Source organism: Vanessa tameamea, chromosome 12 (genome assembly GCF_037043105.1).
Source record: "Vanessa tameamea isolate UH-Manoa-2023 chromosome 12, ilVanTame1 primary haplotype, whole genome shotgun sequence".
Taxonomy (NCBI): Eukaryota; Metazoa; Arthropoda; class Insecta; order Lepidoptera; family Nymphalidae; genus Vanessa; species Vanessa tameamea.
The window spans coordinates 7,719,543-7,733,254 of NC_087320.1; the positions used below are offsets into that span (position 1 = coordinate 7,719,543).

The 13,712-nt window shown below is 30.1% G+C and overlaps 2 protein-coding genes across 2 annotated transcripts in view; both read left to right on the forward strand.

The window, feature by feature from the left end:
* LOC113392893 (NADP-dependent malic enzyme) overlaps positions 1–13,712 on the forward strand; it is a 200,994-nt gene that overhangs the window by 23,935 nt on the left and 163,347 nt on the right. The window lies entirely within an intron of this gene.
* On the forward strand, positions 1,833–9,639 carry LOC113392973 (NADP-dependent malic enzyme-like). Its single transcript, XM_064216564.1, has 11 exons — positions 1,833–1,971; positions 2,291–2,449; positions 2,547–2,728; positions 3,084–3,264; positions 4,191–4,319; positions 5,040–5,222; positions 5,379–5,601; positions 5,800–5,942; positions 7,004–7,174; positions 8,133–8,256; positions 9,482–9,639. Exons 1-11 carry the CDS (start codon positions 1,879–1,881, stop codon positions 9,637–9,639), a joined length of 1,746 nt encoding a protein of 581 aa, XP_064072634.1. The 5' UTR covers positions 1,833–1,878.

Consider the following 13,712-nt stretch of genomic DNA (forward strand, 5'->3'; position numbering starts at 1 on the left):
TTGTTGTTTGGCTTAAATCGATGTCGGTGTGTAAGTTACTCGTTATTTAAGGTCGAATAATAATTCGTGTGACCTTTGCCTAACAGTAATTGTAGTATGACATGGGTTCGGTGTGTTTATGTTCAGTTTACTAGGTCAATTTATTTTCAATTTAGAAACTTCATGGAATACAAGGCGTTTATGTGTTTGTTCTCTAGAACGTAAATTGTTCAATTATAATGAATGGATGTTACTAATTAAAAATGTTCAAAACCATATCGTGTCTATTTATTTTTATTATACCTTTCCCTAATGAATAAAGTATAAAGTCGCAGCAACTTGTATTATTATGATATTATTTTATGATATACAAGCGAGCCAAAAATCGCCCCAAATTCGCGCGGTATCAATTTATTCTTAGAGAAATGAGAAGTGCTTATGAAAAATAAGTAGTCATTATTAATTTATATTTTATTTTACAATTTGGCGTAAATATCTAAATTTTTGACGTTTTATTTTGAGTTAAATCACCGTTCACAATATTTCGGCAGATTACAATCTCGCGAGATAGATTATAATCTAACGGTATTTACAATTTTACGTGACATATATACCTCAGAACTGTGAAATATATCTCAGAACCAATATAATAGACCTCAGAACATAAATTTTCGTTATAAGTCTTCTAATATTTTTATGATATTTTTTATCTACCGTTTTGATAAGAATAAATAGAGAATATTTGACATTTTTGTAATTATTGTTATTCTGTCAAAATTTCTGCATTGTTTTTTAAATTTTTCAAATTAATATTTTTTTATGTTATTAATTTTTTTATAATGCAAGGAACATATATAGATTCAACTTATGTTTTAAGAAGAAATAATTTAATGTTTTGACTTGAAACGATTTATCAAGAAAATGCTTAGACACAAGAATGCATATTTCAGGTAATGTGTATAATCATAATGCTCAAAAGAACTTATCATTTTAATAACGCTTAGACTCGAACAGCTACAGTCAGATGTTCAGACGCTCAATTTTATATTCTTGAGTGGTATGAATAAGATAATATTAGATTTGCAGTATTTTTATTTGAATACCATTGGGATTATCTAATTAATATGGTGAACTCGATTAGTCTATTTGTTTCGGTTACACTACACTCTGGAAAGTAATTAATACTCTTATAAAAAAGTAATATATGAATAAATTTGAACAGACCTACTTATAAACTTCGATAATTAAATCAACTATAATGATTTATTAATTGTGAGATTGGGGTATTTTTCTAATAGTAACTGTCTATCTGAGTCTGTTACTTACCCACTAAAATTTCTGCGGCCTCGCCTCTGCATTGATCGGAGGAGTTATGGGGTCCGTTAGCCGTTATGCTTTGCAGTGGACAAAATTCTCCTTAGAGCAAGACAGACTCACCTCAACCTTTCAGGTTGCTCCTCTCCCTTCCAACCTACAGGGAAAGGAAATTGTCTTGATCTTAACATAGTCGGCAGTTCTGCACGCTTTCATTTGTGAGAGTGATCTGAAACTCACGTACAAGATCGGCAGCGCGATCGGTCATCCCTCGCTGACTTCCTACTCCGAGCTGTTATAAGGATGCAGGAGTATTATATTCTATGCATTTTTAAGAACACCCTTATTTTTTAAGGTGTAATGTGATACTTAAATTATGTAGGCATTTATTCCAAAAAATCAAAGTAAAAGCAAAAGTAAATTGGACAATATGTTTTAAATGTTTGTGTCCGTTTTTTTATAAGATACTGAGATATTATACATTGCCTGAACGAACTAATGGCATACTTTTCTTTCAGTTGTAGAAATATAATTATACATGGTACGTTCCTAAAAAAATATCTATTTTTTCTTAAATTGAAAAATATGTGTCGCAACTTCACTGATATTACTGGAGATATGGTTTGTCCGAATATGATTAGAGGTATAGACCATCTTCGAGATCCTCGTCTTAATAAGGTAAGATATTTAAAATATCAAATCAATATTTGGTAAAATAATAAAGAAGATTCCGGACAGCTTATATAAAAACATAAAATACAAACACTAACATCTAACCCGCTCTTACTCTTATCGCTTGTTTTCTCCAAATTTTCTAACTCAAATCTAAAAAAAATGGTAGGTACTTATCTAATTTAAATAGCTTATATTTATTTTATAAAAATGTATTTCAACAAGATATTTAATAATTATAATAACAACAGCAATATCTTAGAAGATTAATTCTTCTTTTGTGCCCTCTTATTTATTTTTACAAAGTCTTTTTATCTATATTTAGGGTTTAGCATTTACATTAGAAGAGAGACAAACATTGGGTATTCAAGGTCTTTTAGCTACTGAATATAAAACACAAGAAGAACAATTAAATATATGCAGAATATCATTGGATTTATACAAAGACCCTCTAAGCAAATATATTTATTTGGTAGAATTGCAGGTATTTTAACCCTTAACAATATTTGTAATATTTAAGCAAAACTTCTCGTAACAAATACCTTTCTAGGCCTTTATGATATTTTTGTGCTTTATTTTAGGATATGAATGAAAAATTATTCTTCAGTCTCTTATCACAGAATATTGAAAAATTTTTGCCTATAGTTTACACTCCGACAGTGGGATTGGCTTGTCAAAGATTTGGTCTCATTTACAGAAGACCTCGTGGCCTCTTTGTAACTATTTACGACAAAGGTCATGTGTTAAACATTCTTAATAATTGGTATGTATTATATATTTATAAAAATAATATTATAGATTAAAAAAAAGGACTATGATGTAATATGAATCGATTACAACACACGAAATAGGTATGTAGTAAAGATGAGGGTTAATTACATGACAAGTATTACTGCATAAACTTTGAAGAAAAACATTCTATGGAAATATAATATAAGGAATTATGAAACATTTATATCTATGTAACCTCGTGGCATAACGCGGTGGATTAATCTTCGAAGTGTTTTCAAGTACTCGTATGCCCTTGGGCTACCAGGCGGGCTCGGGCATAGGCATGTTACGACGTTGTTAGCCTTATCAACTTATGCGTTTTATTATATTATTTATTTATTTAATAGGCCTGAACAGGACGTCAGGGCCATCGTATTCACAGATGGTGAACGAATATTGGGCTTGGGAGATCTAGGCGCTTATGGAATGGGAATACCTGTTGGTAAACTGGCTCTTTATACAGTTCTAGCTGGTATCAAACCTCATCAGTGTCTTCCTATTACTTTGGATGTTGGGACAGATAATCAGGTATCTTGCGTTTATAATTAAATTTCAAAATTCCATATGAATGAATTGGATATTTTTTTAACTGACTTTGAAAATGCCGTTTCATGTTGGAAATAAAATAAACTAAGGTATAATCATATTAAATGGACTAAGTACTTTTAGTTTTTAATGGTAGATTAAAATGCAAGACAAATATGCAACTTGGTACCTAATTAATATTCATAGAAACAATTAACATGAAGTAGTCTTAGTACGGTTCGCTTATTCTTACCAAGAAGTTAAAAAAATATTGAAAGTTATCGAGAACAGTAAACAAATAAATAACATGAGGCCAGGCCTGGAATAGGTAACTTTTAGAATATTCTATAGTTTACAAAGCGTTCATAACAGTACAAACTAATTATGAGCGACGTAACGGTCTCATAAAGGAATGTTTCTTAGCTTATTAGAAGTTTTAGTTAAAATATGGTTTACAGAGATGAACATGTTACATATTTTAGGTCAGCTAAGATTACCTTGTAAATTCTCTTCTATGAAATGTGTTGCTATATTATTTTTATTGGTTATATTTTGCATGTGTATGGTATGTGTATCTAAAATTAAATATAGTTTAATTAGAAAGATTGATAAATTCGAAAGACGCTATTAGAGCATATTTCGGAGAAGCCCCTAAACTTTCCTGGTGCTTCTTAATTGTTTAACTCCGTAACAGGAAAATAAAAAGCAAATGAGAGTTATTTTAAAGTTATTTCAAATTAGTTGGTTGTAATTGGTAAAATCTACTGACAGTCAAATCTATTGGTTGCCATACCAAAATATAATGACGAATCTAAAAGCAAACAAATTGGTTACGTCTCAATGAAAACATAAAACATATCTACATTTAACAATGTTGGCAATATGTCATTATAAATATATTCTATTGTTTGTCGGAAACATTATTTTAGGACCTTTTAGAAGACCCTCTTTACATAGGCCTTCGGCAGAAGAGAGTTCGTGGCAAAGAATACGATGAATTTATTGATGAGTTCATGCGAGCCGCTATTGAAAGATTTGGTCCCAATACTCTGTTGCAGGTAAAATTATTTAAATATATTAGTATTTAAATAATCTACTCATGTCATGTCTTGGTATGGGCATGTTATGCGGAGGAATGAGGACCATGTTGTGAGAAAGGTTTTGAGAATAGATGTGGATAGATATAGAGGTAGGGGACGACCAAATAAACGATGGACGGATTGTGTGAAAGACGATATGGTTCGAAATAATGTTACTTGTGAGATGACATCCGACAGAGAAGTATGGAACAATAAGACATGCTGCGCCGACCCCAAGTAAATTGGAATATGGGCAGGAGGATGTTGAGATGTTAGGCATATTGTTACTTATTCATTTTTGCCTTCAAAGTTCAAAAATTCAAGATATTAAATGTCATGAAATTGTTTAATAATAATAATGATATTATTGTTTATTTATATAAAACATGATATAAAGTTATACAAACTTGTTAATACATATACATGTTTAGTCATCGATGTTATGCAAATACTATGCAAATACTATCACGATAATTTAAAACTAATGTCAATAATCACATCCAATTCACCATATCATAAAGTCAACAATGTTTTATACATTTAAATCCAATCATAGAGTATTCAGTTAAGTCCGAATTTAATCAATTGTAACCAAAGTTCATAATATCACTAACATTACAAACAAAACAGCGGAAAAAATATTATATCGTATAATGGAATCATAATCCCAAATATAGCTATCATTACTTTTCTTTATAGTTTGAAGATTTTGCCTTAATAAATGCAACTCGACTTCTTGAAAAATATCGTGAGGAATATTGTACATTTAATGATGACATTCAAGGTACTGCGAGTGTGGCAGTTGCCGGACTTTTTGCTTCTAGTAGAATAACCAAAAAGAAAATGAACGAAAATATTTTCATGTTCCTCGGTGCTGGATCTGTAAGTGCAAGATATTACATAAGACATACCTCAATTATTTCGGTTTATAGCCAGCTACCTGTTAATAAATTAATTTTACGAGGAATGAATTTTAACGACATGCCTGAAATTTATGCAATAATAGATAAAAATATATAAAATGTATGAGTTTATTAGGCGGCAACTGGTATAGCCAACTTAATAGTCGCAGCTATGGTCGAAGAAGGTATGAAACTCGAAGAAGCTCAAAAATTAATCTATATGTTCGACGTCGACGGTCTGTTAACCAAAAATCGTCCAAATGGCCTTCCAAGTCATGCCAAACATTTCGGAAAAGATATGGAAGCCGAAAAAAATTTTGAAAAGAGCGTCGCTACTATTAAGCCAACTTGTCTAATTGGTTAGTTTTAACAGCAAATAATTTATAAGTATATAATCAATTCAATATAAATATATAAGTTTAAGAAGCAATTCTTGATAAAATTGTTAAATTAATTTACCGAAATTAATGAAATTTAAAATTATGAATGAACATTTACCATACAACTGGTTTAATATTATGTACTTGAATATTTCTTGAACGATCATTATCGTTTAGGTTGTTCGACTGTTGGTGGTGCGTTTAACGAAAATATTCTGAAGCAAATGGCTAAAAATGCGGAGAGACCGGTAATATTCGCTCTATCGAACCCTACCAGTAAAGCGGAATGTACTGCACAAGCTGCTTATGATCACACAGAGGTAATTTATACAAGTAATACAATTTAGGAATCTACTCAACGACAAGTTGAGCTTTAGGAAATTCTTAATCTTGATAAAGTCTAAAAGATATAATTATTAATCAACTGAAGTTGAGTTGAAGGATAACATTTCTTGAAACAATTTCTACAAAGGATCAGTTAATTGTTTAATTATAAGTCATACTAGGAACGGCGAATTTTGTCGATGGTTTATTTTAAATTAAAAGTAAAAGATGGAACAGGAATTCGGATATTTTTAAATTAAAGACCTTTCTGACAATTTATTTTTTAATATAAAAGCCGCTGCTCCAACAAACATCTTTTGTGTAAACTCTAGATAAGAAATTAACAGTATTCTATTTTTGAATAATTTTTAATTTTCCAAGATATCATATTTTACGTACATTGGTCCAGGGTATTGTTGGAAATGTAACAATTAGTAAAAATTAGCAAAATTGTCTATGTCTAAATCTCATTGTTTTTGATTAGTACGCCAGATGGCTATGCCAGAGATAATAATCAGTCTGTTCAATTAGTTGTTAAACAATATTAATAATTAGTAGTAAGACAACAACTTGAAAGTGATACAGATATAAACTATTCTGTGTCAAATTTTATTAAAATTATAATAAAAAAATAATTTAACATTTTTCAGAAATATGTATTTTAAGAACATGCTTATATTATCCATCCCATTTTATTATTGTAATAATATATCGATTAATTTGTTAGTGTATTGTGATTTATAACCCTTGCTAATTGCAATGTGGAATTCTTTAAACACATAAAAACACCAAATTTGCATTCGTTTTTTGTAGCGTTAAAATAAAATGAGAATAGATTTGTAAAATGACATTTCAAAAATGTGTTTGTATTAAGTGTATTTTGATATATCTTAGAAATGTCATTGCTTTGAGTAAACAATCAGCTATTCAGGAAATTAAGATATTCCCAAGAAAATAATTAATACTGTTTATATCCAAAGTCAGTCAGTACAAGCTCATATAAGCCAAATTGTTTTTTTTTTTTAACATTTTTTTCCTTTCTCGTCTCTTTTCATAGGGGAGATGTGTTTTCGCATCAGGTTCTCCTTTTCCGCCCGTCAAGTATAATGGTAAAGAATACTTTACCGGTCAAGGTAACAATTCTTACATATTCCCTGGAATCGCGCTCGGTGTGATTGTGGCCCGCTCGCGACATATTCCCGAGAGCATGTTCTTGACTGCGGCTAGGGTAAGTTGTCGAATATCAAAAGTTATATGGTTTTTGCATTGATTACCTTTTGAATGAAACCAAACTTTTTACAAAATAGTTGTCACCTTGTGAAATATCGAGAAGTACATCATAATCGCCTTCGAATTGAGAGCAATTCCGATTGCAAAACTATAAATGATTTTTCCTTTTTTTTTTTCAAAAACAATTTAGAAAAACATTTTTTTATCAAAGCATTCTAAAGAAAGTAATTTAGTCTGCTCGTTCTCTACGATGTGAGCAGAAATTATTCCTGTAGAATAATAAAGGAGTTATCAATATTCATTTGAAAGTTAATCGTTTGAATGTTTTAAGCTACTCACGTCCTAAATACTGGACGGATTTTTAAAAAACTAGGTACGTAGGTTGTTCAGTATTTAATACAAAAAGGCTATAATTAAATTTACTCTCACCGATAAACGAAACATCATAGTCGGCTGATTAAAAAAATTTTTTTAACCACTTTAACAAACAAATGTGTTTGTCAAAACCAATGCCACAACTGATATGATTTTTTAATATATATAACTCATATTTATCCATTAATTGCATGGGAAGATTGATATACTTTGCTTTAAAAACATCTGCTTTCGAAACAAAACTAATTCCGAACTGGGAAACTATAGGGAACAGCCCGTATAAATTGTTCATGAAAATTTGCGAAACATTATACTAGCATAAACGCTTGTAAAATGTTTATTTCATCATAAAAATATTCAGGAATTCTTTTGAGCAAAGTATAAGTTGTATGTTCCAACAGAGCCATTACCAAGCAATACAAACAAAATTATCACATTTAGCCATTTTCATTGCGCGCTTATTGTTGAATTCAATTTGCATTCATAGCGGTTCCGGTATTTGTTGAAAAAGTTGTTGCATTCAGTACCGTCAACAATAGTGTGAATTTAAGTTGTATAGATAAGAGTAGAGATCATTTCAGACGTTGGCAAACTTTGTAAGCGAAGGAGACTTGGCGCTCGGCCGAATATATCCTCCTCTCTGCGACGTGAGGAACGTATCGCTTAATATTGCGATCGAAGTCGCCAAGTTAGCGTATTGTAAAGGTATATTTTCTTTATTGATATGTAGATAGATGTATTTTACTTAAATCAAAACTAAAGACAATTACAATCTACATGTGCGTGGGGTCACGTTAATGCGTGTGTGTGTGAGTGTAGATAATAAAAGTCATTCATGTGTCTCTGTTCTCTTGAATATTATAAACAATTATTTTTATTCGTTGTGTGTGTATTTAAAAAAATCAATATATTACACGTTTAATTCTTAAGTTATATGTACGAGTACCGTGGAAATTTTAAGCTAAGCTTCAACACTTGAATTTAAAATTAACTTTGCAGTTTGATAATTTGGTAAATAATCTTTATATCGTCTGGTATGTTCTTAAGTATATTTATTAAACAATTAAATTATGAATTCGGTATTAAATACCAGATATTTTTGTTACATTGTTTCAACGACTATATTATTATCTATTAACAAAATTTTAAACAATTAATGAGCGCAGTTCTTAAAAGTTTTTGTGACTATAGCGGTTAATACAGTCCATACTGACTTATCTCAAATAATTTCCTTGTTTGATTAAATAATGAAAACACAGTACTTTATACTTTTATAACAATTGAAACTTCAATTGCGTAATGGCTAACGATGTAAGAAGTCTTAGTTTCGATCCTGACCCCTTGAGCTATTGTCATCCGCACTCCTAGCATAAACTTAAAGCTTAATTGAAGCGGTAAATATGAACACTGGTAATTACTTAAAATGGTTAATTGTTACAATTCGTTGAAAAACATCCAACCGAATCACGATGTTAAAATCTTATAATACACGGTATATAGTATAATATATAATGTTTGTGTACACATATATATAGTCGTTGGAAAAGAAAGATATATTTTATTAGACTATTTGATTGGTTTTAATAGGAAACTGCCTTTCGCAGACGTCGCTTCCCAATAAATAACCAGTTTCAAAGTTTTGTTTTTGATAATATTTGTGCACGGATGAACAAGTCGAATCTTAAATGACTTGTAATAACTATTAGAAACGTTTGAGAGTATAAATTTTATACTAAATATGATATGCGTATTATTATCAATCAAAAAGTATATGTTTTGCATAAATGATATAGATGTGAGTGAGTGAATAAGCAATATTTAATCATAAGTTTGAAATTTATGACACACTTTCCAGCGCATTGCTGGATTCTATACAATACGTCGATCGATTTATACAAAGTAGTTTTCAATATAAAAGTTTTGTTTCCAGACCTAGCGACTGCGTATCCCAAGCCGAAGGATTTCAAAACGTATATACAGAATCACACGTACAATCTGCAATATGACTCTTTTATACCGAAATTCTTTAAATACCCAAAACCTCCCAACGTTAAAGTGAAAACGATGGAAGAAGTGTACAAAGGTTAAAGTGTTCTATATAATTGGAATGATTCAAATTTCCGTAAAAGTTGAACCGCATTCCCGTATTAAATTGTCGTATTAAAAGTTGATAATTGAACCGCATTCCCGTATTAAATTGTCGTATTTAAAAACGGTACAATATTTTTTCCAGAGGTCCAATGTCGAGGTGATATATAGCAAGAAAACAGTCTGAAAAAACCAGTTGAGTTACGAGATGTAGCACTTTTGTAGCGCTCATTATAATACTTAGCATTTTTAACGAAACAAGCGCCGTTAAGAAAATTATTTCCAGTATAAAATGGGAATTGTTGTGAAATAAGAAAAAATTAAGCGAAATTTTGAAAACGCTCTCTTGATTGCCTAAATTGAAATATGGAAAACAGATGTTTATTTTTTTGTATTGTATTTGTGTGTATTATTACTACTAATACATATATAAATGTCATTTTGTTATTGCACTTGCATTTTTAATTACTTTAGTTAATACAACAAGACCGACTTTAATAAGTGTCTTCGTACGCTGTCCTTGGTTAGAAAACTGAGTTTGCTCGTCCGCGTCCCGGTTCCCTCAGTATCGTGTTAAGTTGCAAATGCTTGTATTGTATGCATGTACACGTATCGTCAACCAAGTTCGCTGGCTGGAACAATATCCCCCGGCTATCACGTTACGCGCCAGATGGTCGTCTACACATCTACAAACTGGACCATTGCCACAGAAAATGTTAGCAGCGCCTGGTATGTATACAACGGGCGAAACGTGTTTCCCAATTCGGAAATTGGCTTGCATTTTGACAGCACGCGGAACATATTAAAAACGAATGGAAAGAGTTTTCACGTTTTCGTGAATCAATTTCACCGAATTAGTTTTCGATGTTTCTATCAATAAATATATTTTTTGTATGCCATAATTTTGGTGTCCCAGATTAAAAAAATATTTATTCATAAATACTTTTAAATTTTTGCTTGTGTCTGTTATGTCATTATTAATAATTAATAATATTAATATATTACTCAATACTTGTTCACATCCAGGCAGGATGTATTATATACATAGGTATATAAAGAGTAACTACTGAGTTTCTTGTCGGTTCTTCTCTGTAGAATTGCATTCCGAACCGGTGGTAGCTTCACTTAATATAGTTTGTTAAATAACGATTCAAAAGTGCTCGTAAAAACCTGCTTGAATAAAGTATATTTTGATTTTGATTGGAAACTTTTTTTTGTTATCTATAAAACGTAATTTTAGCTTACTCATATATATAATAAATGTAAATATTAAAGTTTCTTTATTAATCTCACACACAAAACTTAATTATTTTCTTTCCCTCTTTCAAACATAATTAAATATCTTCTCTTGTCTTGTTTTTTTTTTTGTATAAGAATTCGTTTTATTTATGAGTATAAATATTTATCATACTATGTTATAAATCAAAAAGTTATAAAGGAAATGTAAATAAAGATTACGAAAATAAACAAAAATAAATATATTGGTGCTTGTGGTGGTGTACAAAAATAAAGAAATAAATTAATATATCGATTGCAATCGATGTGGCCCCTTTCAACGGGAAATTAATTAACTCCACAGTGCATATTACAATGCATAAGTCTTTACGTAAACACAGCTGGACTATGCCGTCATTTTCAAAGTTCTATTGGACGGCGAACCGATATGGTAAGACAATTATTCAGGCGCAGGAAAATACTGCTATATTAATAAATTAAGGCTGTTATTGCGAGTAACTGAAAACGTGCCTATCTCAAGAAAAAAATCCACTAACTTGTATTAATTTGACTTCAATTGGAAAACGAAGCCGTGAACTTTTAAAAGACATCCGTTCAATCCAGTCACTAGTCTACCTAGAGCAGTATTTAAGTCAAATATAATATAAATGGTACACCCTCTTTTGGAATGTACTCGTAAATATAAAGGAGACACCTTGTTTACACGGTGGAAATAAATGAAACTATAAAATAATATATTTATAATTTTATATGATAAAAAATAATTCTTAGACATACAATTAATGTTTCTTAAAATATAGATTTTCCACTTATTTACTTGAATGTTGATTCTTGTTTTTATAGACTGGTGAAATTTGATCAGCTATTTACAAATGGCAATTATAAACGTTATAAAAATGATTGATCATTCCTTATATTACTAAAGCTTGCTCAAATATCAAACGAGACAGTCATAAATATTCACATTATAATTCACATATTAATTAAACAGTAAATCAAATAAGCAATAAAATCATCCTCACATACCAGAGTTCACTAAAGTCGTTGTTAATCACTGCGAATGATTTTACAACTACATTGGGAACAGCCCCTTATTTCTTTGATAGTCCCATTATGTTCTCGCCAGTGTGGGTTGGGCTTTTAAAGTAATGGTGGCAGTATTGTGCTAACTAGGTTAGCAGCTTTCATTTCGTCTTTGTTACACTGTTTAGTTATATTCCGTCGCTATTATCGTGAGGTCTGTATTATTATTAAACTTACTCTTGCAAATGTAAGTCCTTATAACCAGCTAGGTATAATTGTACAATAAATAGCTGCATTCTGTTGATAAAAAATAATTAAAGTACTGTAATTGTCATACTGCCGTGCTAAGGTTTTCGTTTTGAAGAGACAGTTAGGAGATCATTCCACCACGCTGCAACAAAGCGGGTTATACATGAGGTATATTTTCATCAATTTCAAACATGAATTGAATTTTATACACAATTTAAGTACATTTAAACTTAGTTTTGTTTGCCTGGGTTTGAACTTCGGCTTCGGCTATGAACAAGATTGACGTTCTAGCTGAGTCTACTCAGCTCCTACTTTTAAGTACTATTTCTTTTATTTATGACGTCAATATTAATTTAATAAAATGTAATCATATGAACGAATTGATATTATTATAATTGAACGTTGTTGGTTTACATGGTTGTAGTAACAGTATAGATGGTTCTTGTACTAGGTGGTACAGTGGACTCTCCGTGGTTAAATAGCTCATCTACTTTAAGAAGGAGGAGTTGGAGCTTATTTCATAATGTTTCACAGTATATGTTTGTGTACATTTTTTTGGCTCTTATGGCATTCCTTCGCTTAATCTAGATAAAATTTTAAAATAATTGACTGAAATAAAACGCACTGCCCAAACCGTTGGACGACAGGATGACATTTTGAGTAGGAATTCATTATGAAAGAAATTTTCAAAATGTTACACGAAAATACTATCAACATGCATTTCAGAATAGGTAGATATTGTTTTAGAATTATATTTTATAATTGAAAGTATATTATATAATTACATAATTTTATAATTGAAAGTAATTTTCATATAAACATTTCATCGTGCGACGTGCAAGCAAATTATTATTATTAAAGTGTCAAACCAGAAATCTTCGTCTTTATTTAGAATCACGTGTTTTAAATAAGATCGAATTTCGTTTTTATAATTATATATTTAGTATTTTCTCATACTTAATTTAAGCTATAACTGTTATATTTCTATTAAGTCATTTATATGTAACTATCGAACTCATCTAACAAATCGTTTATATTTCTGGTTTTTCCTTTTAAATATTACGTGTAAATGCAGTTACATTATAACTCAAACAAACATGTAAGCAAAAACTTAAAAGTAATTTGTTCCGAGCTCTGTAGGCAATGCAACACGACGTGTATGCATATGTATGTTTTAATTACAATAATTTAATTGTTTGTATGAAAAAAAAAGTAAAATGGAATTATTAACTTAAAATTAATTTTATTACATTATATAAAATTTCCTTCCATATCCATAGAATATTGTCATAAACATATGAATTATTTTTAATTGACTAGTTTTTTTTTATAAGAAAAGTTTTTTGAAATAATGTAATTTTGACAAACAAGGCTCACTTAGGTGTTATGTTTAGAAATAAAATTTTATAAAGTGACTTTATACAAAACAACAAAAATTTCAAATTAATTTAATCATTATGTCTAAATATACATATAAATTCAAAGTGAAATAAATCAAATAACATAACATCGATTGTAAAATAAACACTACAGCATCGTAGAACTATAAAGTTAGTGTACATTTT

Coding starts and splice junctions, on each gene's coding strand:
- LOC113392973 (XM_064216564.1), top strand. CDS start 1,879: ATGTGTCGCAACTTCACTGATATTACTGGAGATATGGTTTGTCCGAAT. Junction 2,450..2,546: donor TTTATTTGGTAGAATTGCAG/GTATTTTAACCC, acceptor GCTTTATTTTAG/GATATGAATGAAAAATTATT. Junction 5,943..7,003: donor CTGCTTATGATCACACAGAG/GTAATTTATACA, acceptor CTCTTTTCATAG/GGGAGATGTGTTTTCGCATC.